This window comes from Pseudocercospora fijiensis (genome assembly GCF_000340215.1).
Source record: "Pseudocercospora fijiensis CIRAD86 unplaced genomic scaffold MYCFIscaffold_8, whole genome shotgun sequence".
Classification (NCBI taxonomy): Eukaryota; Fungi; Ascomycota; class Dothideomycetes; order Mycosphaerellales; family Mycosphaerellaceae; genus Pseudocercospora; species Pseudocercospora fijiensis.
In genome coordinates, this window is record NW_006921539.1 from 3,934,055 (window position 1) to 3,953,635 (window position 19,581).

The 19,581-nt window shown below is 52.0% G+C and overlaps 9 protein-coding genes across 9 annotated transcripts; 5 read left to right on the forward strand and 4 right to left on the reverse strand.

Moving 5' to 3' along the window:
* Positions 1–2,638: 2,638 nt before the first annotated feature.
* On the forward strand, positions 2,639–3,557 carry MYCFIDRAFT_199449 (uncharacterized protein; the record flags this gene model as incomplete). The annotated part of the gene is made up of 2 exons (XM_007932229.1): positions 2,639–2,986; positions 3,243–3,557. 2 exons carry the CDS (start codon positions 2,639–2,641, stop codon positions 3,555–3,557), a joined length of 663 nt encoding a protein of 220 aa, XP_007930420.1.
* A 138-nt stretch (positions 3,558–3,695) lies between these two features.
* On the reverse strand, positions 3,696–4,363 carry MYCFIDRAFT_37840 (uncharacterized protein; the record flags this gene model as incomplete). Its single annotated transcript, XM_007931510.1, has 3 exons — positions 3,696–3,871; positions 3,947–4,043; positions 4,238–4,363. Coding segments are annotated over 3 exons (399 nt in total), but the record flags the coding sequence as incomplete, so codon positions are not given.
* Positions 4,364–4,871: 508 nt separating this feature from the next.
* Positions 4,872–8,246, reverse strand: MYCFIDRAFT_87962 (uncharacterized protein; the record flags this gene model as incomplete). The annotated part of the gene is made up of 6 exons (XM_007932230.1): positions 4,872–5,247; positions 5,303–5,871; positions 5,928–6,089; positions 6,149–7,223; positions 7,275–7,945; positions 8,213–8,246. 6 exons carry the CDS (start codon positions 8,244–8,246, stop codon positions 5,113–5,115), a joined length of 2,646 nt encoding a protein of 881 aa, XP_007930421.1. The 3' UTR covers positions 4,872–5,112.
* Positions 8,247–8,751: 505 nt separating this feature from the next.
* MYCFIDRAFT_87963 (uncharacterized protein) lies at positions 8,752–10,111 on the forward strand. The gene is made up of 3 exons (XM_007932231.1): positions 8,752–8,880; positions 8,977–9,575; positions 9,631–10,111. The coding sequence occupies exons 1-3, from the start codon at positions 8,825–8,827 to the stop codon at positions 9,891–9,893; spliced, it is 918 nt and encodes a 305-aa protein (XP_007930422.1). The 5' UTR covers positions 8,752–8,824; the 3' UTR covers positions 9,894–10,111.
* A 397-nt stretch (positions 10,112–10,508) lies between these two features.
* MYCFIDRAFT_98814 (uncharacterized protein) lies at positions 10,509–11,840 on the reverse strand (the record flags this gene model as incomplete). Its single annotated transcript, XM_007932232.2, has 2 exons — positions 10,509–11,407; positions 11,447–11,840. Coding segments are annotated over 2 exons (1,293 nt in total), but the record flags the coding sequence as incomplete, so codon positions are not given.
* A 561-nt stretch (positions 11,841–12,401) lies between these two features.
* Positions 12,402–13,764, forward strand: MYCFIDRAFT_64499 (uncharacterized protein; the record flags this gene model as incomplete). Its single annotated transcript, XM_007931604.1, has 2 exons — positions 12,402–13,544; positions 13,597–13,764. The coding sequence occupies 2 exons, from the start codon at positions 12,402–12,404 to the stop codon at positions 13,762–13,764; spliced, it is 1,311 nt and encodes a 436-aa protein (XP_007929795.1).
* A 416-nt stretch (positions 13,765–14,180) lies between these two features.
* MYCFIDRAFT_81264 (uncharacterized protein) lies at positions 14,181–14,738 on the forward strand (the record flags this gene model as incomplete). The annotated part of the gene is made up of 2 exons (XM_007932233.1): positions 14,181–14,303; positions 14,358–14,738. The coding sequence occupies 2 exons, from the start codon at positions 14,181–14,183 to the stop codon at positions 14,736–14,738; spliced, it is 504 nt and encodes a 167-aa protein (XP_007930424.1).
* A 544-nt stretch (positions 14,739–15,282) lies between these two features.
* Positions 15,283–15,791, forward strand: MYCFIDRAFT_199454 (uncharacterized protein; the record flags this gene model as incomplete). Its single annotated transcript, XM_007932234.1, has 3 exons — positions 15,283–15,360; positions 15,423–15,678; positions 15,739–15,791. 3 exons carry the CDS (start codon positions 15,283–15,285, stop codon positions 15,789–15,791), a joined length of 387 nt encoding a protein of 128 aa, XP_007930425.1.
* Positions 15,792–16,508: 717 nt separating this feature from the next.
* Positions 16,509–17,917, reverse strand: MYCFIDRAFT_37783 (uncharacterized protein; the record flags this gene model as incomplete). The annotated part of the gene is made up of 2 exons (XM_007931506.1): positions 16,509–17,810; positions 17,873–17,917. The coding sequence occupies 2 exons, from the start codon at positions 17,915–17,917 to the stop codon at positions 16,509–16,511; spliced, it is 1,347 nt and encodes a 448-aa protein (XP_007929697.1).
* Between the last annotated feature and the right edge of the window lie 1,664 nt (positions 17,918–19,581).

Consider the following 19,581-nt stretch of genomic DNA (forward strand, 5'->3'; position numbering starts at 1 on the left):
GACACAAGTAAGTTGACCAGGAGTCACCGTTGACAGCATGCTCACCAAGTCTGACAAGGAGCGAAACGTCCTGATCTACGATCTTGGTGGTGGAACTTTCGATGTTTCCCTCCTTCACATCCAGGGCGGTGTCTTCACTGTCAAGGCTACTGCTGGTGACACCCACTTGGGAGGTAAGTAATACGAAGGTCATGTCCTTACTTTGTCGTGGACCTTCTGCTAACGCTTCGGTCCTCCGTTTTCAGGTCAGGATTTCGACACCAACTTGCTTGACCACTTCAAGAAAGAATTCCAGCGAAAGACTAAGGCAAGTTCAAAGCACATGAAACGTGTATCCGCAAATTACAAAACTAATTCCAAACAGAAGGACATCTCCAACGACCCACGTGCCCTCCGTCGTCTGCGAACTGCCTGCGAGCGTGCCAAGCGTACTCTTTCCAACGGAACTCAGACCACCGTCGAGATCGACTCGCTCTTCGACGGCGAAGACTTCAACGCCAACATCACCCGCGCGCGATTCGAAGACATCAACAGCAAGGCTTTCAACGGCACTCTCCAGCCAGTCGAGCAGGTCCTGAAGGATGCAGCTATCGAGAAGAGCAAGGTTGACGAGATCGTGCTTGTCGGTGGTTCTACCCGTATCCCAAAGATCCAGAAGCTCCTCAGCGACTTCTTCAACGGCAAGAAGCTCGAGAAGAGCATCAACCCAGACGAGGCTGTCGCCTACGGTGCCGCCGTCCAGGCTGGTATTCTTTCCGGCAAGGCCACCTCTGCCGACACCGCCGACATGCTTCTGTTGGATGTCGTCCCACTTTCTCTCGGTGTTGCTATGGAGGGCAACATCTTCGCTCCAGTTGTCCCACGTGGACAGACCGTACCAACAATTAAGAAACGGCGAGTATCCCCCTTTCTCTTATCTCTTTTGTTTGCATATTCTACCTGGATATACCGCTTGACCGTGGATCTTCGGGATACTGGATAGCATAGCCGCCATTAAAGATGGCCCACGAGGCTACGCTTCGGTCTCAGGACTGCGATGAGTAGCACTCTCAGCACTCGCATTATGCGATGCCTGCCGGCGATTGAGCCAGGCTCAAGTTTGGACAGTGTCGAAACTCGCTGGCTTCCATGAGTCGCTCCGCTGCATCACTACCTCTGGAGCACACCCGGCTCATTTCACATCTGCATCCTGTTGGAGCGATCTACAATGGCATCTGCCGCTGGCTACAGCATCACGATCTGGACCTGGCTTATTTCCTTCTTCGACCTTCCTTACATCTTCATCATGTTAACGACAAAGCGACATTTACTGACGAGAGATCTTCATGACTACAGCACCTTCACTACCGTCGCCGACAAGTAAGTTTGAAAGTACATCTTTGCTGTCATGACACACGCTGACAATCCTCAAGCCAACAAACAGTCCAGTTCCCAGTGTTCGTCCCAAGCCCAATCCTTCATTCTCCAACGTCCACTGACCCCTTCTAGCTTTCAAGGCGAGAGAGTCAATTGCGAGGATAACACCTCTCTTGGTGCGTTGTATTCATTTCCAAAAAAAAATCAGAACGTTTGCTGACCATCATTGCGCATTTAGGAGAGTTCACCCGTAAGCATTCCTTGAGTCAAAAGATTGCTTCATCTGCTAACCATATGCTTTTGAAAAGTCTCACCCATTCCTCCCATGTAATCAAACTCCATCCACATCACCGCCGTTTGCTAACACTCTTTCCAGGCGCGCCGGCGAGGCCGTCCTCGAAGTCGTTTTCGAAGTCGATGTCAACGGTATCCTCAAGGTGACCGCCACCGAGAAGTCTTCCGGCCGCAGCGCCAACATCACCATCTCCAACTCCGTCGGCAAGCTCGGCGCCGCTGAGATCGAGAAGATGGTTGAGGATGCCGCCAAGTTCAAGACCAGCGACGAGGCTTTCAGCAAGAAGTTCGAGTCCCGACAGCAGCTGGAGAGCTACATCAGCAGAGTCGAGGAGATTGTGTCCGACCCAACGATGAGCATGAAGCTCAAGCGCGGACAGAAGGAGAAGATTGAGGGTGCTCTCTCTGAGGCCATGGCCCAGCTCGAGGTTGAGGATGCCAGCAGCGACGACCTCAAGAAGAAGGAGCTTGCCCTCAAGCGCGTTGTCACCAAGGCCATGTCCACCCGATAAGCGGTCTGCATGTTCTTCTGGGTTTGCTTCATTTCACGGCGTTCATGCGTGCAGGGAGACCAAAAGGCATCTTGGACAGCGAGTCCGATGTGCCCTAACCCCTCTCAGGTGTCTTCTTTCACGCGTAGTATAGAGCAATAGCAATGACGGAATGGCCACAGTTCACAAAAGCGAGATTGATGTATGATCATGACGGGTCACGATGTCGACTTGGCGGATGCGTTGCTCCGTACGTAGCTTATGAAATCTGGTGCGCATTGGTAGTCCTTTACAGATCACGTTTATATTGCGCTACTGAGGAAAGAAAGAGAGCGAAGTGGAAATGTTCTGACGTGACGAGTCGCAGGAATGTGCGGTTTGCTGGAGCGCAAGCATGAGCGTTGCCAAGAATCCCCAATTGATATAATACATCGGTCACAATCACACGACGACAGCTAAATGATTGGCCCAAGATAGCCGATACATGGCAGTCGACAATGCTGCGGCCACCACACGTTGCCGCCACCACTCACTCCTCTGGCGACTCGAATGCAGTTGACACACCAATCTGCTACTTTCTGGACGCCCTGCCAAGAGAGCTTCGGGAAATGGTTTACAGCTACCTAGGAGCAGACTTTACAGCTGTCAAACCTACGCCAATTTGCGATTCGACTAGTCGACTGAAGGATGGCCCTCGACTTGCTGTGCTGCTCGTCAACAAGCAAGTCCGCGCAGAGTACTGGAAGATGTGCAAGGAGATGACTCAAATCGTGGTGGTGGATGCGTACGCGGCTGGCAATATCACTTGTCCTGAAATTCATCCCACAATGGCCTTATTTCTTGTCGTGTGTGACTATTGCCTTGAGGACGGCCACACCTGGAGCCGCTGCCGCTTGGAGAGTCGCTTCTGGGAACGCGTGGCTTGGCTGCATAAATTCAAGGCAGAGATGTCTCACATGGCCGAAATCTCCGTTGAGATACATTTTCCATGGCCATGCTTTCCTCTCAGATCTGATACGGTGGACCCCACGATATGGCCGGATTCTCCATATCACTTCGATCTTGCTAGAGTGCTGGAGTCTTTTACTGAAGTTCCAAAAGTCTCCAAGATCATGGCTATCGGGCTTACTCGTTTCGAGATGGGGAAGGGTTTGGGCAGAATCGCAGCTGATGAGCTCGAGATGGATGATCGTCACGACTACGCTTGGTGGACGACAGAAGGTGGCTGAGATGATCTCGGTCCAGAGTAGGTGCAAAATCTGTGTGCGAGGAGGAGAAATCTTGCAGACCTTGAGGGATTTGAGTATCGATCCGAAAGGACGGATTCTGAAGGCGAAGAGTCAGAAGAAGAGAATAGGGAGCAGAGCGAAGAGTGCCCAGTCCCATGCTGAGGAGTATACCGAAACGCGCAAGTAGTCGATTATGGAGCAGCATTATCACCGAGCGACTTCATCTACACGTTCATCAGCCTCAACCAATCAATCTAGCAGTCACTTAAAACCTCCCATCTCCCTCCCTCCCTCCCTCATCCCCACGCCCTTCCTCCCATTCAATTCACAGCGCAACCCCCCTCCCCCTCCCCCCAAAGCGAGCGCCACCCAAACCCCTCCCCCTCGTCCCAAAAGCAAGCGCCACCCACCCGGCAATAAAAGAAACTCCCCCCATCGGCGTCGCCGGTCCCAAAACCTTCCCAAACCTCTCTCCATCCAAAACCAATCCATAAATCGACCCTATATCCCAAACAACAATCAAAAACTTTCCTTGATAGAGTGTGTGTGTCTGTGTGTGTGTGTGTTATGACTGACCACAAAACATAAAAATCCCCGCCGTAAAGAATCCTTTAGCCCAGATATTTTTCGGGCATACTTGGTGTGTGAAGAGGAGGGCGAGGCTGTGGAGCAACTATGTCGAGCAGCCGAACGTCAGCGAATGGACCTTTCTACAACGTTCAACCCTTCGGAGTGATGAAAGTGAACAGCCACTACTTCCTTTCCTCGAGTTTAGCCTCACAAGCTGGCGTGTCAAACTCCTGCCTGGACGCCGCCCGCTGAAGTTCGCCACTCGCCCCTCGCTTCGCTCGTGCCTCGGATACGTACCTGATAATGCGCCGCCGTCTGAAACGAAGCGATTTTCTGGGGTGCGATGCCTCGTTTTTGGAGGCGGTGGGCACCGAAAGCTCCCATGCCGATTGAGGTTGCGGCTGAGAGGGTGCCGAGGAGCCAGATGGGCTGCGGATAGGATTAGTTAGGAGAGGATGGGATGAAGGGGAAAGATGGAGATGAGGGTGGACGGACTGGTGGGAGAGGCATCTTTGGTCTTGGACTTGGGTTTGTTTTTGGGAGGTTGGAGTGGGATCGGTTGGTGGAAGGTGAATAGAAGGGATGGATGAAGGATTTGATTAGAGATTTTTGGAATTGAGTTAGAACTTGAAGGAATTGGAAGTGGAAATGGAGGGAGATGAAGAAGTGAGATGTCAAGGTGAGACGGGGATTGCTCGGAAGTTCGGAGTTCCTTGTCCTTGCCTTGTATGTACAGGCAGAGGTAACCTCACATTATCTCGACGAGTCTCCAAACGTATAGCTATACTCTCGTTCTCGCAACAGACGAGTTTTACTTCCTTTAATCTTCCAAGGCGAAGCAGAACTTAGAGCGAGGCGGCAGAAAAGGTAAAGCGAGGCGACAGTCGAATTTTTTTGTATGACTTCGTGTATGACTTCGTGTATCATTTATGATAGTAGTAAGTTTCCATGTTTCATCTTCTCACCGCTAAGATACATATTGATGGCATGAGGTAGGAATAGTGGTATCACAACAGCAGCCAGGACCATGCTTCGCCGAGCCGTTGTTTCCTGATGCCTCAACTCCTTGCAAGCCGTGGTGGTATAGCAGTGGCCAAAAATGTCAAATCATCACCTCTCCATCGCTAAGTGTCAGATATCCTCTCCTCGCTGCCTCTCACTCCGCATATGCTTTAGAACTCCCAGTCCTCATCGACTGACTTGATGGCCCAGTCGAACTTCTCGCGGAGGGTCTTGGAGAAGAAGCGCTCGATTGGCACATCGAACTTCTTGCTGAAGACGACGGTGAGACGTGGGTCGATGTAGTTCTGGAAGAATGGTCAGCATCAAGACAGTAATAGGTGTGCGCTGCGTCAGACTCACAATCTTGGAAGTGCCGAGCGCGACCTCCTTGTTGTTGTCGCGGTCCTCGGCTTGCATCTCCATCGTGGCAATACGGGCGTCGAGCTTCTCGATGTCTTTCTCGTACTTCTCAACTGTCGCGCTCTTGCCTTCCGGGACGACCTTGCCGGTCTTGAGCTCCTTCTTAAGCTTAGCTTCAAGTTCCTTGACAGGCTCCATGCGCTGTTCAAGCTCTTTGGCTTTCATTGGCTTCTCGCCTTCCGCCTCGAGCTTCTCGTTCTCCTTGTCGAATTTTTTCTGGACCTTGGTGCGGGCTTCTTCGACGAGAACTTCGTGGTGCTTCTCCTGCCATTCGCGGTCCAGGCCTTCGGGGAGGGCGAAATAATCTTCACCCTTCTTCTTCTTCAACTTCGGCTCGGTGGCGAGGATCATCTGCTTGACGCGATACTGCTGGTATCGAAGTCCCTTAATCTTCTCTTCCATCTTCTCCATCTGCTGCGCATGACTGGCAGCCACGGTACGCTTGTGATTACAGAGGATGGCAACTCGGCGGTTCGCGTTGTTGTAGGCGAGCACCTTTTCAGCAATGGCTGACTCAAGTTAGCTGGCGCTTACCAAAGTCGCATTCAGACGGATTGATACTTACTGCCCTCAGCCTTCATCTCCTGCAGGAGTTGAGACATGGTGTACGAGGCGTTGTAGGTACGGAAGACCTTGGCTGTAAGTCCTTGCATGTAGTTTGACAAGTGCTTGTTGAGGCCGGAAGTGGTGAGTCGGTCAAAGATCTCGTCGCCATCTTTCTTCGGTGCTTTTAGGCATTGTCAGTACGTGCACTGGATGTAGTCTTGGTGGAGAATGAGTGCTTACGTCGCTTGAAGATCTTCAAGTTCTTGAAGACTTGATGATCGACCTCCACCTCGTCGTAGAAGCGGATCGAATCCTTACCCAGGAAGTCGAAGATGACCTTGTTCGGCGGGCTAAGAGTGACGTTCTCGAATTTGAGCGAACAGCAGCCCACTGTGTCGGCTTCATCCTCACCCTTCTCGTTACCAGCACGAAGAGCGAATCGATCGATCAGGTACATGGCGGTAGCTCGCTGCCTCTCGGCCATGATTTCAGACTTGAGCTCCTTCTCGTAGTCCTTTCGAATGCGGTCGATGTGCTTCTTCAGCTCGCGTGCCTTTTCGAACTTCTTGTAATCACTCTGGCCCTTGATGTCGGAGTTGGCAGCCAGCATGACGTACTTGTAGGCGCCATTGATGTTCTCCTGCCACATTGCAAGCCAAGTACCCTCTTGATCGTGCTTGACTTCTTTCCATTGGTGACCCTCCGGCGGCTTCGGCACCATTGCCTCTTTGCCAATGTTGATGGTGATCTGCTCTGGCTGCACACGCTTCTTCCACTTGCCGGTCTTTGGGTGCTCACCGCGACCACGGAACAGACCTGGAGGTTCAACTCGGAAGTTGCCAACCTTTTGCTTCCGGCCATCCCACATACAGTACATGTACGGAGCCTCAGCCTCGTCCTTCTCCGCCTTCAGCTTCTTCTTCTCAGCCCCGGACAGAGCTTTCTTTGCTGCGCGCTCTGCATCGACGTGGTTGAAGATGGGCTTGAAATCGCACTTTTCGAACTTGGTGATCTTCACCTTCTCGCCCTTGCTGTCAGTTGCGTGACCAGTTCGATCGAGGACCTCCTTAAAGTCGGCGAAGAAGTTCTTCTGGAAGGTTGGGTTCTCCACGTTGTGCGTCGAATTCAGCATGGCACCAAACGCATAGGCAATCTCCTCTGCTTCGATATGCATCGACACCGGAACACCATCGTAGTTCATCTTGACGTTTTTCGGTAGAGGCTCGTATTCTGGAGGGAAGACGACGCCGTTGTGTTCAAGAGTGGTCCATTTGGTGGTTCCGTCGCCTTTCTGCGGATCCTCCCACCATCTGTACTCTTCTTCCTCATCACCTTCAGCCTCTTCTTCCGGAGACTCTTCCTTGACCTTGCCCTTGCCTTTCTTGACAGGAGTCGCAGCCTCTTTCTTGACAGCTGTCTTCTTCGCCGGAGCTTTCTTCTTGAGAGGCTTGTCGTCATCAGAAGACTCCTCCTTCTTGACCTTGCCATTTGCCTTCTTAGCAGGAGCCTTTTTCTTGAGTGGCACGTCGTCGTCGCTGTCGCTCGCCTGCTTCTTGACAGCCTTCTTCTTGGTACCATTGGCCTCCTTGCTGCGGATTGCTTTCGCTTCCTTCTCGGCCTTCTTCTCGATTGCCTGCTTCTCCTTCTGAAGCTTCTTTGCAATCGGCTCATCGCCAGACTCTTCTCCAATCTGAGCAGCCTTCAGAGTGATCGGCTTGTGCACCTTCTTGACGAGGGGAACGTCATCCTCATCAGACTCATCAGAAGTGGCTTTGGTCTTTCGCTTCTTCAGAGGCACATCGTCTTCGTCTTCTGATGATGAGGCATCTTTGTAGTTGCCGTTCGCAAGAGATGCCTTTCGCTTTGTGCCGCTTGATGCACCATTGGTCGCGCCATTCGTGACGCCATTCGTAGTCGGCTTGATATCGATATCCATCGCTTCGACTGGTCCGTTAGCCAAGCTGATGCCCGGAGCGACGTTGTCCGTTGAAGTGTCCATCGCTTCGTCCGCCTTTGATATTGTGGGCTTGGACTTGGCTGTGGAAATACGGTGTTAGCTGAGAGGGACTCGAAGTTGAAGAGTGTTGAAAGGAATGAAAGCAGTAGAAGTTGGTTGAAATCGGTAGTCGCAACTGATGGCACATGCAACTGAGCTGCGCACGTGCACTTTGCAGAGGGATGTGAAGTGTTTGAGGTGAAGGTTGTGAAGCAAGACATGCGCAAATTCGTGCGTCGTGAAAAGCGCAGGGGACCGTCCCAAGTCAATTGCCGAGGCGAGGCCAGGCGCATAGGGAATTGACATACCGACGAGAGGCGTATCATCTTCGGAATCAGACATGTTGCAGATAAAAGGCCGAGCCTGCCTGACTGCGCTTTTGAGGAGTGGTGGGGGCCGACAGCGCGTAGAGGTGAAGGCGGAAGTGGTGGACTCGACGCGTGCGGCGCTCTTTGCGGAGGTGCTCCCAAAGACTACACGGAGGCCGAAGTTGAGAAGGAGATGACGGCCGACGGCCCAGAATCGAGTGATGCGTAGAATATTTGCTAAGTTTGCAGCTGTAGAGACTGTCGCGCGTCGATGTGAGGGAGAATTGGGCCAAATGCAGCAAAGGAAGGAGCAGTGGGAGAAGAAAGCGCCGGGCAGCGGCAGGTGGGAGAAAGGGACTGCGAGAGGGAAGGCAAGTTGCTGCTGCTAAAGAAAGCCGCAGTGTTTTCCATCCCACCGCCGCGCTGTTTTCAGCACGATTCACCCTACTTTCTGCCCGCGCCAAGCCTCTGCGGTTTCCCGAGACCGGCTAGTCCCGCAGAGCAGCAGCAGCAGGCTGCCGACCTCATCAACGTGCACAGGCAAAGGCGAGCTTGGAGTGCTGTTTGCTGGCAGCCATTGCACCCTCACATCACCGCACATCTCCCCTCACAATGTTGTCCAGAGTGGCGAGACCGGCTCTCCGGGCTGGCTCGGCGCAAGCCCTGCGGTATGTCTGCGCAAATCTTCCCAACTGCCCGCCAAAAGAAGCTCGACAGAAGAAACACCTCCCATTCCCATACTAACACCGCCATCTCCCACCCAGACCTGCCGCCGCCGCCGCTCCCGCCCTCCAGAGCGCCAACTATGCCACCCTCCGCGAAATCGAAGGTCGTCTCAAGTCGATCAAGAACATCGAGAAGATCACCAAGACCATGAAAATCGTCGCATCCACCAAGCTCACCAAGGCTCAGCGCAACATGGAGGAGTCTCGCTCGTACGGAAAGACATCCAACACCGTCTTTGACGAGGCCGAGACCAAGCCATTGGAGACAGAGAACAAGAAGGTGCTTTTGATTGTCTGCAGCTCGGACAAGGGTCTCTGCGGTGGTATTCACTCCGGTCTGACTCGTGCTGTGCGCCGCATGCTCAACGAGGAGCCAGCAGACTACACTCTGGTCACTCTTGGCGAGAAGTGCAAGTCCCAGCTCAGCAGATCCAACGCCAAGAATATGGCCCTTTCCTTCTCCGGCATTGGCAAGGACGTGCCAACTTTTGCTGATGCTCAGGCCATCGCCGACCAGGTCACTCAGCTCGAGGGCGACTACTCATCTGTCAAGATCATCTACAACAGATTCATCAACGCCCAGTCATACGAGCCGACCATCATCGAGGCTTTCTCCGAGGACGCCATCAAAGAGTCACGTGAGTTTTCATCCACACACGCCATCCCGTAACTTCACTGACATGTACATTTTAGCAAACTTCTCCAACTTCGAAGTCGACGAGGAGCTTCTCGGTAATCTCCGTGAATACGCCCTCGCCAACTCCATCTACTGGGCACTTTCCGAGGGCCACGCCTGCGAAATCTCTGCTCGTCGTAACGCCATGGACAACGCCTCCAAGAACGCGGGAGAGATGATCGACAAGTTCCAGATTCTTTACAACCGAACGAGACAGGCTGTCATTACTGGCGAGTTGGTCGAGATTATTACTGGTGCTGCCGCGTCGGAGGACGCTTAGATGTGATTCGCATAGAGTCGTTGTACATATAGCGCACGCAGATCGAGAACGTCTCGGGAAAATCAGAAAAGTCTCCTTTGTCGGCAATACCTGAATTCTCCGTATCATTATGCATCTGCGTCGCGAAGCCCTTCGTCTCTCGGCGGCTCGGTGTAGTGTGACCGCAGCAGAGTGATCATTGTGACGTTGACTGAATGAATGGAGAAAATGCCAGTGCTAAAGAAGGAAGTATGTTTTCACCTTGACTTGGACTATCGATTCATGGTCTTTGAAAGGGAGAGGATTAATAGTGCTTGAGGTTCCATTGCTTGTACTTCTCGTACACTACCCAGGCAGGGAATAGAAATAGCTAGATCGCTTAGCAATGGCACGACAGCGGTGAAGGTAGTTTGACCAGTAGTAGTGGTACGCGTACGGCGTTCAATTGCAAAGTAGAGCCGTTGCGGCCTCATTCATGGGGTGCCTTGTTAGTAGTGATCACAGAATGGGTAATATGGATAACATGCCACGCAAGAATCGCAGTTTCATGCAGAAGACAAGGCTGTTATTGATTCATAGCATGGAGTTGACTAGACTTAAGAGAGGACCGATGAAAGAATCGCGGCCAAATCTAACTCACAGCTCATCTCTCTTCTGTCCTTCCTTCTGCTGCCCCTGTTGCTGAGCCTCCTCATGCTTCTCATCCTCGACTTCTGCCTCAAAAGTCTTCTTCTTGGGATTCTTGGGAACATCACCTCGTTCCTGAAGCACAGTCCCATCACCTCTCTTGACAGGCTGCTCATTCTGCTTTGCACTCTGCTCTGCCATCTTGCCGATGTCTTCACTGACCTTGCCTTGAAGTATAGGGTTTTGAACTTTCGCTCCTGCGCCACCTGCGCCTGCCGGGACAGCGTTACGCTTTACGTCGTCTGGCAAGGGAGAAGCTCTGCCTTGTGCGCTCGGCTGGACGATCAGAGGCGTCCGTGTTGATGACAATGCTGTATGCGTGACTGCGTTGGGGTTCGCAGGCTCGTTCGTGATCACCCCTACTAATGTAAGGAGGAAGAAAAGCGGTTTGAGGAAGACCCAGTTCGCGAAGAAGATTAGAGTGTTGACCAGAAACAGTGGTAGCTTGATGAACGGCCCGTACAAGATGCGTCGAAACACGAGCCAGATGAGTGTTGTTGCGAGGATGTAGAATGCGGTCTCCAGATACCAGGTATCACTCTTTTGGCTTCTTACCAGTGTTGACAGAAGGTTACGACTATTACTGAGGATGTTGTCGAGGTTGCTGTATTCCTCGCCTAGCTGCTTCAGTGCGGTCGTCGACTCGTCAAATGTCTCCTGCGCGAAACGAGATCGTTCCAATTCTGTCGAAAGCAAGGCGTGAGTGCGTCGTAAAGCAGAGGTCACGTCGCTGGTTGCGTTGACCAATATCTCATCCTTGGTGAGCTGTTTCTGCTGCTGATATCCTCTGCGTCGTGCGAAAAGCTGTTCTCTTGCGTCCCCACCAATCAATCCGTTCGTGGTAGTACCTTCGTCTGCCGCGAGCTGTTCTGCTTCTCTTCTATAACCCTCGAGTAATGCCTCTCGCTCTTGTCGCTTTGCCTGTTCGCTGGCAAATTTAGCCGCGATCTGTGCGTTTCGGAACTGCTGCCTCGAATGCACGAGCTCTTCCCCGAGCTTGACTACTTTTGCTGTGATGCGCACGTCTTCTGCTGTGCTTGAGTCTCTTCGTCTTCGCTGTGATATGCGCTCTTTGTAGTCGTCTGCTTCTTGCTTCAGGAACTCAAGTTCTTCTTCAAGCTGCTTGAGACTGTCGTGGATGTCTTGCGCAAGTTCGACCCGTACTCCAGTATCGCCTTCCAGTGGTTCTGAGCCAGGCTGGAATGTGAGCTTCGATAAGCGGCTGATGAGTAAGTTGGTAGTCTTTAGACTATCTGAGAGCGCAGCCAACTGGTTGGAGAGGTCGATGGTGTTCATGGTTGTGGCTGTGGGGAGAGAGGGGAGCTGGCGCTGGCGCTTTGTGTGTTCGGTGACGTATTCTAGTGCTATTGAGAATGCCGGCTCATCAAGGTGTCGGCGAGAGGGACGAATCTCTAACGACAGCCATATCTCTATTCAGCACAGCGCAAGCACGATGATTGCGACATTCACATGCAAAAATGGCCGGCAGCACTTGCCATATCTCTTCCTTCACTCCGAAAACGGGGCTCCCCCTAGTTCTCCCTAGCGTGGTCCCTGGCTGTTGCCCGCAACGGTCGGATAGCTCCAAATTAATCCACCTGCATCTCGAAATCTACAGCTGGCTTCATTGCCTGTCACTCCTGGACATTGAATCGGCAGCATTCGACGCCGCCAATAACATTCTTTTCCAACATAGGCTGGCATAATTCGACATACGTTGCTGTATAACACTACCTCTCCTTCGGCACCCTCCTGGCGTCAAGACATTGACATCTCAGCCTGCGGGCTGCTCACATGCCGACCAATTGATTAATCTTCTCACCACCACACCACATATTCACGATGCCTGCGAAAAGCCGCTTCACCAGGCTCGATGCCTTTACCAAAACTGTCGAAGATGCTCGCGTACGAACGTCCACGGGCGGCATTGTCACTATCGCATCGTTACTACTTATCTTATATCTGACCTGGGGAGAGTGGGCGGACTATCGAAAGATTATTATTCATCCTGAATTGATCGTGGATAAGGGCAGAGGGGAGAGGATGGAGATCCATCTCAACGTCTCCTTTCCTCGCGTGCCATGCGAGCTGCTGACTCTCGATGTCATGGATGTGTCTGGCGAGGTTCAGACAGGCGTGTTGCACGGTATCAACAAGGTGCGCCTGAGCAGTGTGGCCGATGGAAGCAAAGTGATCGAGAAACAGAAGTTGGATTTGGATGCCGCAGAGAACTCCGTACATCTCGCCCCAGACTACTGTGGAGAATGTTACGGTGCTCCCGCTCCTGATAATGCGAAGAAAGCTGGATGCTGCAACACCTGTGCCGAAGTAAGAGACGCATATGCTAGTGTGTCGTGGTCGTTCGGGAGGGGCGAGAATGTCGAGCAGTGCGAACGAGAACACTACAGCGAGCAACTCGACGCCCAGCGCAAAGAAGGATGCAGGATTGAGGGAGCACTTCGGGTCAACAAAGTCGTAGGCAACTTCCACTTTGCGCCTGGCAAATCTTTCAGCAATGGCAATTTGCATGTTCACGATTTGGACAACTACTTCAACAGCGGCGAGGTCGAGCACTCGTTCACGCATCATATCCACCGTCTGCGTTTCGGACCTCCACTACCACACGATTTCGACAAAAGAGTCGGCAAGAAGGGCATGGCCTGGTCGAACCACCATCTCAATCCACTTGATGACACTCACCAGGAGACTGATGACTCTGCTTTCAACTTCATGTACTTCGTCAAGGTTGTGAGCACTGCATACCTTCCACTCGGCTGGGAGAAGACGAACTCATTTTCTCGCTCCCTCCCACATGAGTTGATCGATCTCGGAGACTATGGTCACGGCGAACAAGGCAGCATCGAAACACACCAGTACTCTGTCACCTCCCACAAGCGGTCGCTACAGGGCGGTGATGCCAAGGATGAAGGCCATAAGGAGAGAGTGCATGCCAGAGGTGGCATACCTGGTGTTTTCTTCTCATATGTAAGTTTGGTATTTCGCCACAAGATACGTACCTTGCTAAAAACGCGTTCAGGACATTTCGCCGATGAAAGTCATCAACCGCGAGACAAGAGCGAAGTCCTTTTCTGGTTTCCTGGTCGGCGTCTGCGCTGTTATCGGTGGTACACTGACAGTTGCGGCTGCAGTAGATCGTATGCTATACGAGGGAGAACAAAGGGTCAGGAAGTACCACAACAGCTAGATATGTATTATGAATGTAGTATTGACGACTGGAGCATTTACTGGAGCCTAGAGTCTGTTTCGCATGGAGTCCAGGAGTAGGACTAGGCGGCTGAGGAGAATTGCAATTACTTTAAGCTTTACCAGGTCCCTATACCTGACCTCAACCACACCACTTCACTTCAGGTGAGATTGCAGCACTGAAGATGTTGTCTCTCATACGTGTGCGGAACGAAGCAAGAAGCTGAGAAAAGCACAAATGAAACCCAGACCCACGCACAGGTGAGGTTTAGCCACAGGGCTGTCCTTCATCCTGCGATTCTACACCTCTGAACTTTCGCCACAACCACATCGACCATCAACCCGAGCACCAAAATTCATCATCCCATCAACCATCCCTCCCCCACAACTCCCCATACCAATATCTCGATCGACACAATGGCACCAGGCCAACAAATCCACGCCCCAGACCTCAGCTACACCGTCGCGAAAAAAGTCTGCACTTCTCAAGATTTCGAAAGACTGGCTTGTGCTTTTTTAAGTGCGACTTCTAACGTAGATGTGAGTTGAAGCGAGTTCAATCATTGGTGTGTGTACTCGCTAACGCTCGGATAGTTTGATGCAAACAAAGCGGCACGAGAATTCGGAACGGGTTGTAAACCGGACAGTTTTAAGAGGGCGATTTGGGCGATTTGTAAGAAGATTAAGGAGGCTGCTGGGGATAATGTGAAGGGTGGGGAGAAGGAGAAGGAGAAAGGGGATGGTGGGGGAGTTCAGCAGCAGAAAGGGAAGGGGAGGAAGAGGAAGGTTGATGGGGATGATGAAGCTACGCCGAAGAAGGGAAGGAAGCGGAAGGTTAGTGGAGATGGGGAGGAAGAGAAGCAGAGTGATGAGAGGCGTGGTGTTGGAGGAAGGAAGAAGGTGAAGAAGGAATTTGGCTTGGAGAATGGTGGAGTGGGTGATGAGGAGGATAGTGATGGTCTGGGATTCCTCTGAGTGTGTGAATCGGATCATTTGAGACTGGTGTGACTACGATTTGGCTTTGGTCTGGTTGAGATTGGCACTCGAGCGATCACTAGGAGCGTCTCTCAGTTGCTACAAATGCTTCAGTGGGATACTTGAGGGTATGGTATGTCTGCTATTGGGAAATTGAAACTTCATGGCCATGACTTAACCTCCATGCGATCCTCCTCAATCCCCATAGCGGGTTTATATCTTTGAGATGAAGCTCGCTCGAACTGTGGTCCACATTAATGTGCATGTGAGGTTTAGATGACAAGACACAGCCACAGATTCTGTCACAAGTTCAAGTGAGGTTTCCGTCGGCTCAGATCGTGATGGTAAAGCTCCGCAGACATGTGCATCTAAGTGAAGTACGGAAAACCGTTGGCCAGCCACCAAGCTTTTGAGCCGCTGCGACATATAAGTCTTTCTCACTTTCTCCGTGCGACTTCTTTCCACAAACATCGACATCGACATCGACATCGTAAGAACACACACCTACACAACAACAACTTCCAACAACATAGCAACAACCATCATGGCTATCTCTCTCGAAGGAATCGGAGAAACCGACCTCAAGCGCTTTGCCAGCTGCTGGCTCAACAGCAGCATGCAGGTAAGTGCAGCAACAGCTCGCGCCGACCCACAACTTCAAACAAATGCTAAACATTCTCGCAGTGTAATTGGGATGGAGCAGCGGCAACCTTCGATCCAGAGGGCAAGTCCAAGCTCGCTTCATTCAAGACGGTCACCAGCAAGGCTGGCAAGAAGTACGGCGGAGGCGGAGGCGATGGTGGCAACGGCGACGGCACTCCAAAGAAGGCCGCCGGCGGTAAGCGCAAGAAAGCTGCAGGAGAGGATGGCGAGGGCACTACCAAGAAGAAGATCAAGGGGGCTGGTAAGAGCAAGAAGTCTGAGGAGACCGTCAATGAAGGTAAGTGAGACTCGATCAAATGTGGCTGAATCACAGCGTGTGCTGACTGACCATTGATAGAAGATGACGGCCTGACAGTCAAGAGCGAGGCTTCTGCCGGTGAGGAGGATTAGAGGCTTGTACGGGTCTATTGAGCCGGGACGCTGCTATAGCGCTGCATCAGGAGACATGAACCCAGGACTAGGAGCGCTGGCTGGACAGCTGCGGCGGTGCGAAACTTTCTACGAGCGACGTTGGGGGAAAGTATCCCTTGACGATTGTGCAAATGGTCAGGGAGATGCTGAATCTTAGCCATAGACGTCAGGATTCTATAACATCAGAGGATCGAGAGCTTGTTACCAGCTTTTCGCGTCCCATTAATTTTCGGGGTCCCTTCAGTATGCCATGCTGCTCGCATTTTCACGTTCTTGCGGCGGGCTGTGCGGGTCCAGGCACTATCGAAGATCCAGTTTACTCACTGTCGGCCGAGACTCTGCCTCAAATGTGAGGAGGGAGAGCGGTCTGCGCTATATGATCACTTCGAGCCCACAATCACGACCTTCTTGTTGGATATCAAGGATTTGATTGTGACCTGGCTTGAGGGCGAGGAGTGTCGAGAGTGCTTCAAACTCGCAGTGGAGGAGTCTCGAGAAGTGGAGCGCACACTGAAGTCGGTTCCTTCTCAGGGTGACTATTTGACTATAGCAGATCTGGAGCGAACAATTTTTGGCAGGCGGTGCCACCAGTGACGCGGGGGAAGATCTAGGCTAAGAAGCTGTGCCTGGTACAAAGGAGAGCTTCGCTGTTCCTGAAGAAGTCGAAGGCAAGGATGGACGCGTGCGATCGGAGGGCTATGTCCTGGCACCCTTGGTGATGGGCTCTGCCTCTGCAGTCCGCCACCAGCTTACGCCCTCTTTGCCGGGGAACTCATATCGATCCATGCTCTCAGCCTTCATCTCCACGGAATATCCAGGTTCGGTGGGTGTCGTGTAATATCCATCCTTGATCACAGAGGGATGCAAGAAGTGTTCATGCAAGTGATCAACATACTCCAGAACAGAAAGCTTTCCCGATACAACCACGTAGTCAATAGTGCTCAGGTGTTGAGTATATTCCGGCAGACCAACGCCTCCGCTGTGTGGCACAATTGGTACTCCATACTTTTTGGCCATGAGAAGCACGGCTAGGACCTCATTCACGCCTCCGATTCGGCATGCATCAATCTGGCACACATCGATCGCACCTTGCACGATCAGCTGCTTGAAGATGACCCGGTTCTGGCACATCTCTCCAGTGGCAACACCGATGCCCAGTGGCTTGAGCGCTTCTCGAATAGCCTTGTGCCCGAACACATCGTCTGGGGACGTCGGCTCCTCGATGAACCACGGCTTGAATTCTGCCAGCTGCTTCATGTACTCAATGGCTTCGGGCACACTCCACACTTGATTTGCATCCACCATCAGCAAATTTCCCTTATCATATCCAATCACAGACCTCGCGATACTCAACCGCTGCCGATCTTGCTCTACACTCGTTCCAACTTTCAGCTTGAAGTGTCTGTATCCTTCATTGACAGTCTCCTGCAGCAAAGCTTTCATCTTCTCTTCACCGTATCCCAACCAACCGGCGCTCGTTGTATAAGCAGGCACAGCACGATTCCGTTCCGCCTCCTTTATCCTCTGCGCCTTACCGGGCTCCTGCTCCTTCAGAAGCTGAATGGCTTCCTCCGGTGTGATTGCGTCTGTGATGTACCTGAAGTCTATACACTTCACAAACTCCTCCGGGCTCATCTCAGCCACGATCCTCCACACAGGCTTACCCAGCTGCTTCGCCCACAAATCCCATATCGCATTCACCAAAGCTCCCAACGCAAGATGTATCACGCCCTTTTCAGGCCCTATCCAACGAAGATGTGAGTCGGAGACCAGATATCTCCACGTCTTGCCCCAATCTGCTACCAGATCTTCGAGCTTCTTGCCTTTCACGCGTTCCGAAAGTGCGGCTATCGCCTGGCATACGATCTCGTTTCCTCGTCCGATCGTGAAGGTCATGCCATGACCTGAGTGCTTAGAGTCTGTGTGGAGGATACAGTAGGCGGCCGAGTAGTCGGGAGCAGCGTTAATGGCATCGCTGCCGGTCTTGTCAAGGGATGTCTAGAAGCAAGTCGTCAGTGTTTCTCCCATGTTTTGAGATCTCTCTTCTCGACGTCACATACCGGAAACCTGACATCCTTCGTAGTCACACTTGTGATTGTCACCATCTTGTCTTGAACGTGGCTATGTTTGTGGGAAGTATGAATATATCAATATGAAAGATTCTCGACTCAACTTTTCGTTCTTTCTTTGCGGATCGTCAGGGACAGTCATGAAGTACACACCAGCAACGCCATGCCATTGCCCTACTACCCCACCGAGGCGACCTTGGGGGACCATGAACCGGGACAAAGATTCGCCAGAGACACGACTGGGAGAAAGGCGGAAAAGGACGGGACTGACGATGTTGGCGGAGGACTGGACTGCATTTAGCCGGACGGTACTGTAGAATATTAGCCGCTCACATGAAAGTGCAACCTGAATATTCATGGACGGCTTGTGTAATTGTCTTGGCAGGAAGTTCCACCTGTACCCACCACCATATGATCGAGCCGAAGGAAATGTCCATTGCTTGTACATCACAGCCATCGCGGTTCGCACTCCTGGATATCTCGTTCGCTGAAATCACGAAGTCGATGATGCATCTTTGTCAAAGCCAGGACGATTTTTTGCATGGAGCACAAAAGACTGCCTGGGCACTCACTACGAGTGCAAAAAACAAACGACGAGTGAAAGCAGAATTGGGTAATGTGGCCAAGGCTTGACATGGTCTCCGGTCGCCTAATAACACCATGGCATCAGAGCCTGGCTGTATACCAATTAAGTCAACTCCGAGAGCAGATCGCTGAACGACCGTAATAGAGCAAGCTCAGCAATCTGAATTCCTCATGGTTCGCTCCCAATACCATCTACGATGAACTTTGCAGGCGAGAAAATCTCATCTTCCGCAGGACTTTGAATAGATCTGACATGGGCTCGAGAACGGTTCAGGACGTGGCTAGCGAATGACGGGATTGCCATGGACCAGCGGTGTAACAAGCGCCGCCCTCACCACACCTGCACCGACATTGTAGCTTGACACGGAACACAAGAACGATTCTATACCTCGATCGGGCTTCATTCAGGGAGCATGGAAAGAAAGCAAACCATCATGGCTGCCGAAGGACAAAGTCACCACGACAGCGCTCGTAGTCTGGTTGAGCCATTGCAGCGGAGAACCTCACCTACCCAGGGATATTCTTTTTCGAAGCAACGAGAGCTGCCCGGATACTTATGCCGATGGGTAACAAAGTATCGTCACCGCTGGGAGCCGCTACGTTTTTCTTTTGTCTGCAAAACACCCATTACCACAGCGGCAGCGAAGGAGCGCGATCGTCATTTCGCATACAACATGGTAAGGGCTCGATGAGCGGCTCCGTCCGCGCTACCCGGGCCCATATAAACACGTGCAGTCCTGATCGCCCTTTGCCGCTTGCAGCACTTCGTCACAGTAGTGCGATCGTACCACCGTCACGATCTCACGATACAAGAGGAGCGTCCCCTCTTGTGCCTCTGAATCCCAGTGGCGCTTCTGAACAAGGAGAGCACTGCGAGCATTGCGTCGACGTTGTCACAGGCGACGCCAAATGAAAACATTAGAGGAAGGCCTCTTCAAGCGATGTTGTACTCAGCACGCTATTGTCTCCCAGCAATCTTGCCCAACTCTAACAATCACATATAATGATGCTCTGGATTATCATGGCGTTGGTCTCTACAGCAGTCAAATCAAGCACCCGAAACAAGCTCTTCCTTCCGTGAGCTTTCTCCGCATTTTCTGAAAAAAGTGTACAGA

Bases quoted from the DNA above. Each gene is read 5' to 3' on its own strand.
- MYCFIDRAFT_87963 (XM_007932231.1), top strand. From the start codon at position 8,825: ATGTTGTCCAGAGTGGCGAGACCGGCTCTCCGGGCTGGCTCGGCGCAA. The intron at 8,881-8,976 runs GTATGTCTGCGC...TCTCCCACCCAG, and splicing joins GGCTCGGCGCAAGCCCTGCG to ACCTGCCGCCGCCGCCGCTC. The intron at 9,576-9,630 runs GTGAGTTTTCAT...TGTACATTTTAG, and splicing joins GGACGCCATCAAAGAGTCAC to CAAACTTCTCCAACTTCGAA.